Here is a 14,229-nt window from a genome sequence, read left to right on the forward strand (position 1 = left end):
TCCCCTTGTTGTCAAGGTAGATGATGTTGTCCCCTTTTTTTTTTATTTTGATATTCACTGTTCCTGGCTAATATTCTTCTACTGAAGTCAATGAGCTACGGTGAGCTCAAGGAATGTCTTCCGTTTCTTGCTCGACGGGCCACGGAGAATAAAGCAGTCCTAGAGGGACGCGGGGGTGCCGTCGCCGAGAGGATGCGTCTGGGCCGTGAGCTTCGCAGACGACTTCTACCTTTTGAATCATCTTCGGCGTAATGGTGAGAAATCATTTGTTGTCGTAGTATCGAACTATTTCGCTATTCCTGTTCTCTAGACCTTTGAATTACCTTAAGGGGGGGAAGGGGATCGCGCTGTTTGTTAGTCTTTACTAGCCTCGGGGGCTCGCAAGCCGCGGGGTTACTTCCGGACAGGGTTGAGTCTCAGGAGCTCAGAACACGCAGACGTACAGGAACAAGAAATTGCGTTCTTGTCAAAATCTCGGCCCGAGTATGATTGGACTCTTGGTGTGTGTTATCCGGGCTTTTGTCCCGATATTCTGGAATAGTCGAGTACTAAGACATAGTTGGTGTGAAATCCGGACCGAGACTGCTGTGCTGTAGTAGCGATAAAAAGTGTTATTTTAAATATAGTTCATCGCTGCCTATGAGCACATCTCATGAAGCAGTCAACGTTTCATTGAATACCTTAACACATATAAACTACAACCAAATATTCTTCACGCAGCAGTATGCCTACAGCTCAGTATCCAGAACCTGCTAATGCCGTTGGGGTATGTCATCCGCCAAAGGACGCTCAGTCACCATCTTCCTAACTTCTTTGTTAGCTCTCTTATGAACCCGGCTCAGATGAAAGAAAACACTTAAGAGCCGCTCTGGAGGAAATGGAAAGCAGAACTGCCGAAGTCCCCAGCGTGATTAATGGGGAGCGTATCTATAGTGGTCAAAAAAGCAAGCAGCCCAACCCCTGGAACCACCATGGCCCTTCACTGGCGGAATATCACGAAGTCGATGCCGATGCAGTCAAGATGAAAGCCGTTCCAGGCGCACTGGCGGCAAGGAATCAGTGGGCAAATATGCCATTTCACCACCGGGCAGCCATCTATAAAAAGGCAGCCAAACTTGTCGAGTCCCCTAAATATAGATGGAAACTCATGGCGGCGACCATGATCGGACAAGGCAAGACGTGTGAACAGGCCGACGGCGACTGTATCACCGAAGTCATCGACACCTTGAATTTCCACGTTCATTTCTGTGCTCAGCTTTATCGGCAACAGCCCCCCAAACAGTTTGACTCTTCTTCCAGTAAGCTCGATTACCGGGCACTGGAGGGTTTTGTTCTGGCTGTTTCACCCTTCAACTTCACCGCACTTGGGGCTCACATTGCGTTCACTCCGGCTCTGGTTGGCAATGTCATCATTTGGAAACCGTCGCCTATGGCTGTTCTCTCAAACTACATTCTCTACGAAATAATGGAGGAAGCAGGGATGCCCAAGGGGGTCATCCAATTCTTACCCGTCGCGGATCCAGCCACCGTGGTCAATCCAGCCCTCTCCAGCCCCCATTTCGCCGGGCTGCATTATACTGGATCTTCGACCGTGCTGAGATCTCTATTCACACAGATCGGCATGAATACTTCAATGTACAAGAATTTCCCTCGAATTGTTGGAGAGAGCGGAGGGAAAAATTTCCATCTCATCCACAACTCCTGCACAGAGGACACTGATTGGGTCGCATCCGCAGCGATACGGTCAGCCTATGAATTCCAGGGTCAGAAGTGCAGTGCCCTGTCCCGGCTCTACGTTCCCAAGTCTATGTGGCAGCAAGGCGACTTGAAACACGCTCTTTTACGAGAAGCCGCGAAGATGACGCATGGCAGCGATGTAGAAGAGCTGCATCATCCACTCGGTCCAATGATATCTGGGGCATCATTTAGCCGGTTTGAGGAATTCGTGCAGCGCGCCAAAGAAGAAGGCCATGTATTGCTTTACGGCGGAGAAGTGAACGGAAGCAAGGGCTTTTTCGTGCAACCTGCGATTTTCGAAGTAGATGAGACCAAGCTTACAAAAGATTCGGACATAATGACCAAGGAACTCTTTGGTCCGCTTTTCGTGGTTCATCCTTATGACGATATGGCTCCCGCCGGCTTCAAAGATGTCTGCAGGTTAATCGACAGGACCTCTGAATATGCTCTGGCTGGTTCGCTATTTGCCCGCGATAGGGAAGCCATCTGGACTGCGGACCAGATTCTCCGAGACTCAGTTGGTATGTTTTGCATTAATGATAAGAGCACTGGCGCTGTTATTGGCGCTCATCCGTTCGGAGGAGCCCGGTCCAGTGGTACCAATGACAAAGCCAATTCGATGAATGTCCTGCTCAGGTTCACAAGCATTCGGTGTGTGAAGGATTCATTTTTGAGCGAGAGCACAACCCTCAGGGCTTGCCATGTTGCAGATTAGGTAGCTATTGGATACAGTCTAAATTACAGTATTTAGTGAATAGATGGGCTAAACAATCTATCGACGTCATCCCTCGCGCGTTCCTCCATGTACATGAGGGTATTATTGAGCAAAAGTAACTTGTATATCATTGTTCCGATTGGAGCACTGCAATGGCCAGCTTCGCCGGACCGAGATCAGGACACTTTCTCCCCTACTCGGCCCGATTTCAATAACATCATGTTTATAATAAGCTAGTATGTCCTTGTGGCAATGCCCTACAGGTTCGCTACAGTCCATCAATATTCTTTTCAGAACCTCATCTTGATTATGGCAGTCAACGTGAATCTAACATTCGCGGTCATCGGGTGTGGTAAGCTAGGAACCATTCATTCTTTCTACGCAAGTGCTAATAAGACCTCAATGTTTCAGGAACACTCGGCACCGCAATTGCTGATGCGGTCCTTTCTCCTAACGAGAAAACCAGCGTTAGCGTCAAGCGTCTTATCGCCACGGTTGGAACCGCACCCTCCAAGTCCCGAGTAGAAGAAGCTCTGTCCCAGCACGCCTCCAAGGTGACTGTTCTTACATGCGAAGAGAATAGTCGCGCTGTCGAAGAAGCCGACATTGTAATACTCGCAGTGAAGCCTTTCAAAAGAACCGATGTATTTTCTACGCCGGGCTTCAAAGAAGCCATTGCCGGCAAACTTGTATTGAGCATCATGGCGGGGATCACACTTGCAGAGCTATCTCGTTTGACATATGGTGAAGCAGCATCACAAAGGACACACTCATTTCAAGTTGTTCGGGCGATGCCGAACATGGCAGCCAGGATCCGGCAAGCTGTGACGTTGTACACTTCTTGCACCACCGTCACACCAGACAATCTTGAGATTGCTGCGTGGACATTCGACCAAATAGGGGAGGTACATCGGATTCCTGAATCATCTTTCGACATCTGTGCGGTGCTGGTCGGCTGTGCCGGGTCTCTCTTGTTGCTCGCCATCGATGGACTGCTGGACGCAGCAGTTGCCGAGGGTGTCCGGAGACCAGAGGTGCAGAACCTCGTGGTTAACAGTGCCATTGGAATGATGAAGTTGGTTCCTGCCGGGGACCATCCGGGAGTCCTTAGGGAGAAAATTGCGTCCCCTGGTGGATGCTCCATCCGGGCTCTGTTGGAGTTGGAGAAGCTGGGTGTTCGGTCGGCGTTCACTAGTGCTATCTTGGCGGCTGCGGAGAAGTCCAAGCGTATGTCGTCTTCTCGATGATACTGTTCGGGAAGCCATCCGAGAATATGTACCGGATAAGTATTTAGCTGGTTAGCCATGAATTGAGCTCTAAAATGCGTGGATGACTGGTTACCTCCATATTACTCTTCTATGATCTATATATCAGATTCACTATGGAAGTTGCTCGTAAGCCTCTTTGCCTCGCTTTCTTAGGATGCGGTAAGTCGGTTTTTCGAAACTCCGCAAAGCATCGAGCTAAGCCGGATATTAGGTCACATTGGCCAGGCGATTTTAGGATCCCTTCTTCCCTTGGTCTCACGGCCCGCCAGCTTGGTGTCCAACATAAACGTTGCTGTTAATGATGAAAAATCGTACAATCAGCTTCGGAAAGACTCTTGGCTCTCCGCGCCGCCTGTGACCCTGTTCCTCAATCAAAACATTCAAGCAGTCAAAAACGCTGACGCTGTTCTCTTTGCCTTCCCACCCGACAAGGTCCACGATGTCATTGGCGCAACCGGTATGAAAGAAGCCTTGCAGCACAAAGGCATCATCAGTCTACTTGCACGAACCCCACGGGACGAACTTCGACACATCTTAGCTACCGGTGAAGGTAAAACTAAAGAGGATGTCGTTCGCGCGATGCCCACTATCGGAGCCGCAACTCTTGAATCTGCAACCCTTCTGACCGACGCTCCCGGCCGGGCAACAGATGCAACGGTCGAACTGGCCGCTTGGATTTTCGGCTCTCTGGGAAAGGTTTTCCGTGTTTCTGATGTGCATTTCGATTCCCTGACCGGCATAAGTGCAGCCTCCAATGCGCTTGCGGTCGTCGCAGTGCAGCAAATTGCTAGGATAGCTGCAAGCAAAGGTGTTCCACGTGACAAGGTGATTCCGATTGTGTCACAGTGTATACGTGGCACGGTAGGAATGCTTCTGTCGGAAATCGAGCCTGAGAATCTCCAACGTTCGTTGTCTACACCCGGTAGCATAACTGAGCAGGCTATTTCTGGCTTTGTGCACGGGCAGCTATCCGGGATACTTGGTGAGGCGGTTAACGGGGCTATAAAACGGGCATCGGACTATGAGAAATAATTGAGCGTACATCGGAAGCCTGGCTGAACTCGCATAAAGTACCGTTACAATATGAACATCATTGGTACTACTACCCTTCATATTCCTTACAGTTTGTGTAGTATACTTTAAGATGCATTTACCCGTAAGTAGCTACCATTTCTTTCATACACAGGTCTAGAGGAGTGGCATACACTCGAAAGTGCTTCAGGATTACAGATTTCGAAGTAGCGGTACATATTGCCTGTGTCGCGGCCGAGAAGTCTGAGGCTTTAATAGTTGCGGTACTAGGCTACGGACCAATGGACTGACCGACATTCTGGTAACATATAGACAAATTTATGCGGCCGCCTTCTTATGTGCCTTCTATTCTTGCAACACATAATTAGCCTCCAACGCAAATTTCTTCTATCTTATCGCCAGCGTCGTTTTACGGTACAGTATAATAGTATGTTCACAGATAATATGGCCCCGTTACTTGATAGAAAACCTAAAAACCAGCAGATAACGAGATAACAAGGGTGTTTTTTAGACCCCTTCTTTGCCTGCATGCCGAGATGCGGGGTCCAAGGACTGATCCTTGCCGCCATCCGCCTTCGGGCTCTTACCCGAACGGCGCACTCGGATAGGGGTCCGAACATGAAGGGAGTCTACGTTGTCGTTCATCCCTAGCTACTAGTAGCTGATTTGGGGCTCTCGGAAGGGGCGGGCTTCGGGATATTCCACTTAATAGGTTTGACGAAGCTTAAGGTTGTACCAGGGCGGATGGTAGGACTACCTGGGGAACATCATTGATAGGTTCGCAAATGTGCTGCAACTCAGATAGGGGTCGAATCTTTAGCAGATTCCGAACTGAAGCACACGGCCAAGTTATGTAAGTAATGCATTGGTTCAAATACGAGCACCGATGAAGTTCTCCTTAGCTGCCCTGCTCCAAATCCGCGGCAACGGACCATCCAAGCCATACAAAGGATCTAGTGGCGGAATTGAGACATTCTCGCTCTGGCGCATAAGTGAGGTAGTCTCTTCCGGTGACTTCAGCCCGTAGTTCATATCGAAGCGATGACCGGTCGCCTCCAAGATGCCCTGAGTATATAATTGTTAACTTATTCCGGGAAGACTTGTCTGGTGGTGGCACTCACATTAGGATATAGACCGATGAACTCGTAGTCGTCCCATGAATCTAGCGATGCATGGCATATTCCCGCCTAAGGCAGTTTGTAAGAACCTCTGTCAAAAACATCGCGTTTACTTTGGATAAAATACCCACCGGCAGCACAAAGACATCCCCTTTCTGAACCGTCAATTTCATTCCGTAAGGATGGCCTTGCTCATCGACCTCAGGGTCCTTAGGCCCAACACCAAGTAGATAGCTGGACCCTCCTTTAATGATACCGTAGCACTCGTGGCACTGCGTGTGAAAGTGTGGGACCTTGTAGGTCTTCCACTGGCCTCCTTTAATCCAGCCATTAGGTTCGATAATATTAAGGATTTTTCGCGGGCTTGTATCAGATAAAGCATTGCGGTAAACGAGGATGGGAAGCTTGCTATTTGGGACATAAGGAGTGGGAGGCAGAAAGTATTGCTCCGGCTCGACCCGTCCCAACGACATCTTTGCAAGAGGAGATTGGACGTGACTTGGTGAACGAACGGCTAGGTTGTATCTTGCTCAGTTGGAAGTAATTATAGGCATACGGCAGCACTTCCGATTCTGAACACAAAAGTCGGAAGTCTTTATGATACCTATATTTTGTTCCGTTCCCGACTCTTGTCTCTTTCCGATTTAGTCGGATCTAGTCCGAAACTAATACCCACCAGATTCTTGGAAGTCTGAGCCGGACCCCTACCCGAGTTGCGGCGCTTCAGCTCACTCGAAGCTGGTCTTCTGTTGAGTAAGTCAACTATATTCATACATAAATACCACCACCACCAATGAAAATGTTATCTATCACAATTAGTAAGAATACGGGAACTTGTCTTGTTTCCCTTCCACCACCGTTAGAAGGAAAGCACTATACCTGTCAGTTATCAGACTATGGCTCCTTCGATGGCTGACAATGAAGACGTCAAGGCGACGAGTGCCATCCCCTCACTACCCAATAATGTCAGTGGCACCAGTCAAGAGCAGCATCGATACTTCAGTCCTCATATTTCAGAGCGAGCGGTCGATAAGCCACGTCCTCTCAAAGTCATCTACATCGGCGCCGGTATCTCAGGAATTTTAGCTGCCATCAAATTCCACCAAGCTGTGCCTAATCTAGATTTGACGATCTACGAGAAGAACCCTGAGCTCGGAGGAACCTGGTACGAGAACAACTATCCTGGTTGCGCTTGTGGTAGGACGACGCTGCTCCTTCCTCCACCCTCCAGTCATGTGAACAGTAATATTGACTTGTTCTACTAGATGTGCCATCCCACAGCTACCAGTTGAGCTTCGAATCATGGACGGGATGGAGTCATTTCTTCTCTGGTGCGGATGAGATATTGGAATACTGGAAGCGAGTGGCGCATAAGTATGACGTGCGAAAGGATATCAAATTCGAAAACCGATGTGTGGGCGCTCGCTGGAATGACGCGGTAGGAAAGTGGTTCGTGCAGATCTTGGACGAGACGGATCCGAATGGACGGACATTTGAGGATTCTGCGGACGTACTCATGACTGGTACTGGGATGCTGAATGAATGGAGGTGGCCTGCCATTCCGGGATTGCATAAGTTCAAGGGCAAGGTGTTGCATAGCGCCTCTTGGGATAGGAGGTATGACACTGGGGTATGGAAATCTGCCAGCCATCTTGCTGCGTTCTATATTGACTTGCAGTATAGGGTAAGCGGGTTGCCGTCATTGGTGCTGGTAGCAGTGGCATACAAATCGTACCTGCCCTTGTGGACAAGGTCGAGCAGATGGACCACTACGTCCGCGGCAAAACTTGGATTTCGAACCAGCACGGCGGTGATCGCTTGGCATCACGCACCGATGGAAAAGGAGGGAACTTCACCTATACTGATGAGGAAAAGAGGGCCTGGCAGGCTGACCCGGTATCATACATTCAGTACCGCAAGGAGCTTGAACTGGAGATGCAGACACTCTACGCCAAATCACAGAAGGGGAGCGATCTTCAAAAACTAGCCAAAATCAATTATCAAGCTGACATGAAGCGCCGATTGAAGGAGCGGCCTGACCTTTTCACAGAGCTACTGCCTGATTTCCCACCTCTCTGCAAGCGCCTTACACCTGGCCCGGGTTACCTGGAAGCTCTCACTTCGCCCAAGGTAAACGTCATTACAGCGCCTATCACTGCAATCGACGAAACTAGTGTTATAACTGCCTGTGGCACCCATCGCACCGTTGATGTTATCGTCTGTGCCACTGGCTTCCACATCGGGTCCGGGTTCCCCATAATTGGACGTGATGGGGTCAACCTCCGCGAGAAGTATAGTCAACGTGCGCGTAGCTACCTTGGTCTAGCTACTGACGGGTTCCCAAATTTCTTTCAGTCGTTGGGGCCTAATTCGTTTCAGGGTGCTGGCAATCTCCTGATCATGCTTGAACAGGTTCATACCTACGTGGGACAGGTCCTTTCCCGGATGGCCTATGATAATATTGGCTTGGTGGAACCGAAGAAGACACAAGTTGACGCATTTACGAAACTATGTGAGGACTATTTCCAACGAACGGTCTACAGTGAAGACTGCGCAAGCTGGTACAAGACCTCGCCGCTGGGAGCCTCTGATGAAGAGCGAAATCGCGGTCGGGTAACCGCCTTGTGGCCGGGAAGCAGCTTGCATTATATCAAAACATTGGAGAAAGTTAGGTGGGAGGACTTTGCGCTACAACCGTATGACGGTAACATTTTTGGTTGGTTTGGGAATGGCTGGACTGTTGCTGAACAGCAACAGCAGATTGATGCAGCGGCGATCACGTCGTATTTAGATCAAACGGATTTTGTGGATGATGTAGAGATCAGATAGGAGATTCAAAGTACAGTTTCCATTGTTCGAACAGGTGTATTCGAATTATTTGATGTGGCTGCTCAGTTCGTTATCCACAGCATTGGTCGGGAAGTCTACCCAGTCCAGAATATTATCTTCGTTCAATAAATCCACCACCTCGAGTAACTGAGAAGGCGTCATGTCCCCTGCCCAATGTGAGGGCAACGCTTCCTCTAATGTCACATCCTCACCCGGCTGTATCTCAGAGGCTCCACTGTGGAGATTCAACCCCTCCTCGAGTTGTGCAGCGATTTGCGAAGATAATGCCATAGACGGTGCTGATTTCAATTTAAGGCAAAGACTGTGTATGTCGGCGAGCTCCCTCTTGTTACTGGCTGCTATCAAGTTTCCTTCGTTTTCTATGTGGTCTAGGAGAGCTGACAGTGCCTTGAAAACTGATGAAGGGCTCTCGATAAGGTTTGGGCAGACTAATGTGGCCATCGTCACAACGAGTCCGGCAGACACTGCGCTTTCTAAGTCAAACGGTAAAAAGCACTCTATTCAAACGGTCAGATTGAATCGCGTGCATGAGCATAGATACACCAACCTAGCAAAGTCTGATCGCACAGTGCATTTAGTATACACACTGTATTTTTCGCCGATTCGAGGCAAATCTGAAGGAGAATTTGGATGGGCGTGGGCACTGCAACATTGAGGCACCCTGAACTGACACTTGTCTCGACTAGTCCAAACAAGAAAGGGCGGATTGCAAGCATTATACACTGTCAAATGGATTAGTATCATATGTATCCAGGCGGCAAGTGGACTTAACTGACTTGATGATAAAGAAGGTGTAAATACCCCGACACTCTCGATATGCCACTGCGGGACTCTTGATTAGGAAGTGGGAATTTCTCACGAAGGTCAGATGCCACGTCCGCCACTTGCTGCAAAACATCTTGTGTTGCTTTCACCAGAGTCGAGTCCAGATCGCCATTTTCTCGATATATAGCTATTATCATCCTTAGAACGCTTGTGCGATGACAGAAGAGAGGAAAAGGCCTACCGTTCACTACGTTGCTCAGCGCCTGTGAAAGTTTGACATGAATGGCTACAGTCGCAGTCTTGGTCTCTGATCCTTGATATTGGGGCAAGAAGGCACTGATATTATTGTCACTGAAGCCGCAAGGGACGCCCATCAGAACTGACAATTGACGTTCGAGAACATATACTGTCCACCAGACATTCTGGTATCGCAAAAGGTCTTTTTTACTGGAGATACTCGAAATATTCGTGTGAAAGCCATGCACTTGCAACATCCGTAGTGCCTGGCCGATCTATAGCAACGTCAAGTTAGATCCATCCTAATTAATCAACCCATATTATAGATATCTCAGGATTAGGATGACTTACCAAGTTATGTGCCGAGGTTCTCCAATCGATTGACTGCATGTATAAGGCCATTGAGCAAAGAAGCTCTGCCGAAGTGCATGGATCTTTCCAGAAAAAGCTATAATCTGGGAGCATCATAAAAGCAGTTGTAAAGTATTCCGCACCGGGAGGAATTACCCCATTAGCTCGGGCCCCAACGAATGCTTTACCAAGGGCTATGAGCACAAGGAAGTGGATAAACCATAAGGACTCAGTATGGATATCCTGCTTAGGTTCTTCATAGAATTGTTGTAGCTGAATCATGAATGACTCTTCGTCAAACAAATGAAAGACCTGCCCAGTATGGAACTTCGTCGTATTTATTAAAAACACGGCTTGATCCAGGGACGGCAAGCGTCGGATATCAGGAACCACTGGACTGCGCAAGCCATCCCATTTGAGAATGTAGGTCATTGAATCAATATGATGAGCAGCAGTAGGATAAGGACACTTATACAAAGCTTGATGTGTTAGATGCAGGAGGCGTATGGTAAGAGACCAATTTGATGTATGACCGAGGAAATCTATTGGGTTTCATCGTTATGAAAAGCTCGAAAGAGGATTGGTAACATTGACTTACGCGGCCGTCCAGCACCATCCGTAATATATTTGGGTGGTCCACACGCCAGAGTATTAATTAATGCGGTTTCGTCCCCTTGAATTGAATCTCTGGGCTCATCCACCATACCCAGTGGTGATTCCGTTTCAGTCGGTGGACTCAAGTTTTCCAACATGTTCGGCGTCGGTTTCGCATAGGCGGACAGCTGTTGTTGCAAAGCGCCATTTCTCTCCTCAAGCTCTAGGTTCCTTTGTTTTAGCTCGGAGAGATGTTTCTTTGTAATGTATACTTTTGCTTCCTCCCCTTCAAATTTGCAGTTAACCTTACGCTGGAGACAATTGTTGCAGGGACAGATGCCGGAACACTTGATTTTGTGCTGCCGACACCGCGAGCAACTGTTTCCTGTTAGTGTAGCCGGTTTAGTATGTAGAGGAATCACTCACGCATTGACCACTCTTTTCTTTTCTGTGACCCTGCCCATCTTGTCAGCGAGGTTGCCAGTAATTACATGCAAGAAAGGGGGTGAGTCGTGCCCATGAAGAACAACTTTTGACTCGCATACACAATGTCCCCCCAGAACCCCGCATTTCATGCGATTAGTCATTATCTGGCTAAAGCTCGCGTATCTACAACCACCCGATGATTACCAGTTATCCTGATCCAACCATGTTTGTCTTGTTAAAACGCTTATCACTTGCGGAGAACCTCGGACCCCTATCCGAAAGGAGTCTTGTTACTTTTCTCGATAGGGAAGCATGAATGAGTGGTCCATTTCCTTACTATCTAGACCTGTATCTGCCTACGCCTTGTCTTACCATCTAAAATTGCGTGGCGACATCTTATTCTTAGACCTTTTTCTGTAATGAAGGGGCCTTGACTCTTTCAAGAAGATAAGTGGATGTATGGATATAGGGACTTGCCAATTAATTATTGTAGAGAGCATTGTCACTCCCATCCTTTCTGGCAATTTTGATTTTTACCTGTCTTTGTTTTGTTTACGAAGGATATAATATCGAATTCATTTATCTCGAGAAAATGTATCGGAGCGACCGTTGCTAATATTAGAAGGTTCGGTACATGGGCCCGAAGTGTAATGTCCTACTGTGGTATTAGTATGATAATACACTACATGTTCAAAAGTCTCGGGGCACCCGCCTCCCGCCCTACCAAATAACTCTATTCATACTCAATAATTCTACGGGCCTCTCTATATACAGAAGATCTTTGGTATCAATCTTTATAAGGGTGAATGTAATGAGATAGTGTGAAGGATATCTTTATCGCGAAGTACGAATGTAGGGTTGTATTTCCTTAAAGTATTGTTGCTAACTATCCTATTCTCTGCCCGCGAATAGAGAGAGTATTATTCACGGGTAGCCCATGGGTCACGTGACTGTCCATGCTAGCCAAGCCTCGCGACGGGACTTGTGATGGCAGCCTCATTCAGGACCTTGTTCAGGATCATGTGATTATATTTATTTTATTTACTTTACTATTATTTTCTTTAAATAAATATCTATAATACTTCTTATTTTCCTTTTTCCCTCCTTACGCTTAAAGTTTTAGAGTAATTAGTACTAATATAACCTTATTTTATTATATTAAATGACTATCTTATAATTTTAAATATTATTTGTTATTTTTTTTTATTATTATATATAGCCAGCTCTTACTAAGCCATCAATAGTCTCTATCCCATATTTTTAATAATGTTTAATAGCCAAAAAACCCACTTAACTAAATAATTAAATAAATAAATAAAATAGCTAGAAAAAGTGAGACGGCCGTTCAACGTAACAAAATGAGGTCATATTGGTACTAACTACTCTAGAACTTTAAGCGTAAGGAGGAAAAAAGGAAAACAAGAAGTATTATAAATACTTACTTAAAAAAAATAATAGTAAAATAAATAAAATAAATATAATTATATAATCCTGAATAAGGTCTTGAATAAGACTACCATCACACCATCCCTTTATTTAGATCTAATTATCCTTAGTTAGGGAAATATTATTATTATTATAATCTATAGTAAATTCGTTATTCTCCATGGCTATGATTTATATAAGGAGTTATTTAAGTAGTCTGGGATAGTCTGGATAACAGACATGAAAGTTATATAAATAAAAAAATATATTCTTAAAATTACTAATAGAATACTATTTATAGTTATTTTTATTAAAACCTACCTATTTAACATAATATTATAGAGTTCCTATTTATAGATAGCTCTTTAAAATTTATTCTATTTCCTACTCAGTATAGTTATCAATCTTAATTAAGGAAATCTAATCTAAGATCTATCTAAACAGCAGTTCTAGAGTACCACGAAGATAAAATTTATCAGGATAAAAGATAGGATAGACCTTTATATTATTAGGTAATTAAACTTAGAATGTATGACTAATTTTCTTAATAATAGTTATTAGGTTATATTAGCTTTCTAATAATTTTTAGGATAGTTATCTCCAATGCTAGTTTCTAGTATTTATATAAATCTTATTTCTAATATTAAAATCCACGGGTCGACACCGTTAGTTAGTTATATAGGTCTGAATTTATTAGGCAGTTTATATATCTTTTTTTACCAGCTTCTATATTTGTTCTATACAGCGGGCTAGGGCTCGGGCTTACTATTAATTAATAATATCCATGACAGAGGTCCGGGAAGGTGTCTAATTAAAAAAAATATAAAACTTATATTTTCACTCAATTATAAAGGATAATAGTTCCGTGGACTTCTAGAATAAGACTGTAAAAATAAAATTAATTAATAGTAGAAGTTTTAACCAATTATCTTAATAATAATTTATAAAAGAGATAAGCCTTTATACTATGTGTCACGGTGCAACCTCCCAAGCCAGGAAGAGAGGAATACTGCCGAGACTCACCGCCCCAGCACGTGACCCCAGACACAGTTAAAAGCCACCTGCTCCTTGAACCCCGTTCATAGCTTTAAGCTATGTTTTATCTATTACTCTATATATAGCTTGACTAGTAGCCAGCTTAGTATCTAGTTAAAATCTTAGTTATTATTATTACCTAAGTCTTATCTACTTATTAGAATCTACTATCCTACTACCCCTGCCTGTCTGTATCTTGACATTATGTAGCTCCTTCTTTAAAATAGTAGACTTATAAAATAACTACTATCTTGTAATCTCTAATCAATCTTAATAGATTTAATAAATTAGTCTAATATATTTCTGAATATTTTAGAGAATGGTACAACTATTATGAATATATCTTTATCTTTATAGTGGAGATTGTTGGTAAGTAAGACTACCTATAATAAGATCTTAATATATGAAATACGGTAACCGTGTACCAGGCCTAGTAAATTATAAAGATTAATTACTAGCTAATTAATATCCTAGCTATTAAAGAGATTATTATTAAGGAAAGAGACTAAGCTCTGGCTAAGTATATTAAAGCTATATAAATTATTATACTAGTGGTTAGCACTCCCATCCTAATTCTAGAACTTATTATTAAGAAATCTATAATTTCTCTAATAGGAGTAACTATATTAATTAATTTTAAATCTTCTATTTCTATCCTTTTTTTTGAATGATTATC

General features: G+C 44.9%; 5 protein-coding genes across 5 annotated transcripts; 3 read left to right on the top strand and 2 right to left on the bottom strand.

Moving 5' to 3' along the window:
* Window positions 1-724: 724 nt before the first annotated feature.
* BO80DRAFT_490561 (ALDH-like protein) lies at window positions 725-3,699 on the top strand (the record flags this gene model as incomplete). Its single annotated transcript, XM_025723644.1, has 3 exons — window positions 725-766; window positions 821-2,388; window positions 2,919-3,699. The coding sequence occupies 3 exons, from the start codon at window positions 725-727 to the stop codon at window positions 3,697-3,699; spliced, it is 2,391 nt and encodes a 796-aa protein (XP_025579208.1).
* A 600-nt stretch (window positions 3,700-4,299) lies between these two features.
* Window positions 4,300-4,752, top strand: BO80DRAFT_346447 (pyrroline-5-carboxylate reductase family protein; the record flags this gene model as incomplete). The annotated part of the gene is made up of 1 exon (XM_025715367.1): window positions 4,300-4,752. One exon carries the CDS (start codon window positions 4,300-4,302, stop codon window positions 4,750-4,752), a length of 453 nt encoding a protein of 150 aa, XP_025579209.1.
* An 870-nt stretch (window positions 4,753-5,622) lies between these two features.
* Window positions 5,623-6,343, bottom strand: BO80DRAFT_346296 (cupin domain-containing protein; the record flags this gene model as incomplete). The annotated part of the gene is made up of 3 exons (XM_025715358.1): window positions 5,623-5,817; window positions 5,874-5,939; window positions 6,002-6,343. The coding sequence occupies 3 exons, from the start codon at window positions 6,341-6,343 to the stop codon at window positions 5,623-5,625; spliced, it is 603 nt and encodes a 200-aa protein (XP_025579210.1).
* Window positions 6,344-6,766: 423 nt separating this feature from the next.
* Window positions 6,767-8,699, top strand: BO80DRAFT_451860 (flavin-containing monooxygenase; the record flags this gene model as incomplete). Its single annotated transcript, XM_025721903.1, has 3 exons — window positions 6,767-7,067; window positions 7,136-7,500; window positions 7,554-8,699. 3 exons carry the CDS (start codon window positions 6,767-6,769, stop codon window positions 8,697-8,699), a joined length of 1,812 nt encoding a protein of 603 aa, XP_025579211.1.
* On the bottom strand, window positions 8,668-11,192 carry BO80DRAFT_480802 (Zn(II)2Cys6 transcription factor). Its single transcript, XM_025723364.1, has 7 exons — window positions 11,094-11,192; window positions 10,672-11,045; window positions 10,074-10,615; window positions 9,727-9,997; window positions 9,497-9,672; window positions 9,268-9,442; window positions 8,668-9,217 (listed from the first exon to the last, which is right to left on the bottom strand). The coding sequence occupies exons 1-7, from the start codon at window positions 11,129-11,131 to the stop codon at window positions 8,745-8,747; spliced, it is 2,049 nt and encodes a 682-aa protein (XP_025579212.1). The 5' UTR covers window positions 11,132-11,192; the 3' UTR covers window positions 8,668-8,744.
* Window positions 11,193-14,229: the final 3,037 nt, after the last annotated feature.

Source organism: Aspergillus ibericus (assembly GCF_003184845.1).
Source record: "Aspergillus ibericus CBS 121593 unplaced genomic scaffold BO80scaffold_4, whole genome shotgun sequence".
In the NCBI taxonomy this organism is placed as follows: Eukaryota; Fungi; Ascomycota; class Eurotiomycetes; order Eurotiales; family Aspergillaceae; genus Aspergillus; species Aspergillus ibericus.

Coding starts and splice junctions, on each gene's coding strand:
- BO80DRAFT_480802 (XM_025723364.1), bottom strand. CDS start 11,131: ATGGGCAGGGTCACAGAAAAGAAAAGAGTGGTCAATGC. Junction 10,616..10,671: donor GGATGGTGCTGGACGGCCGC/GTAAGTCAATGT, acceptor GAAACCCAATAG/ATTTCCTCGGTCATACATCA. Junction 9,998..10,073: donor GAACCTCGGCACATAACTTG/GTAAGTCATCCT, acceptor ACGTTGCTATAG/ATCGGCCAGGCACTACGGAT.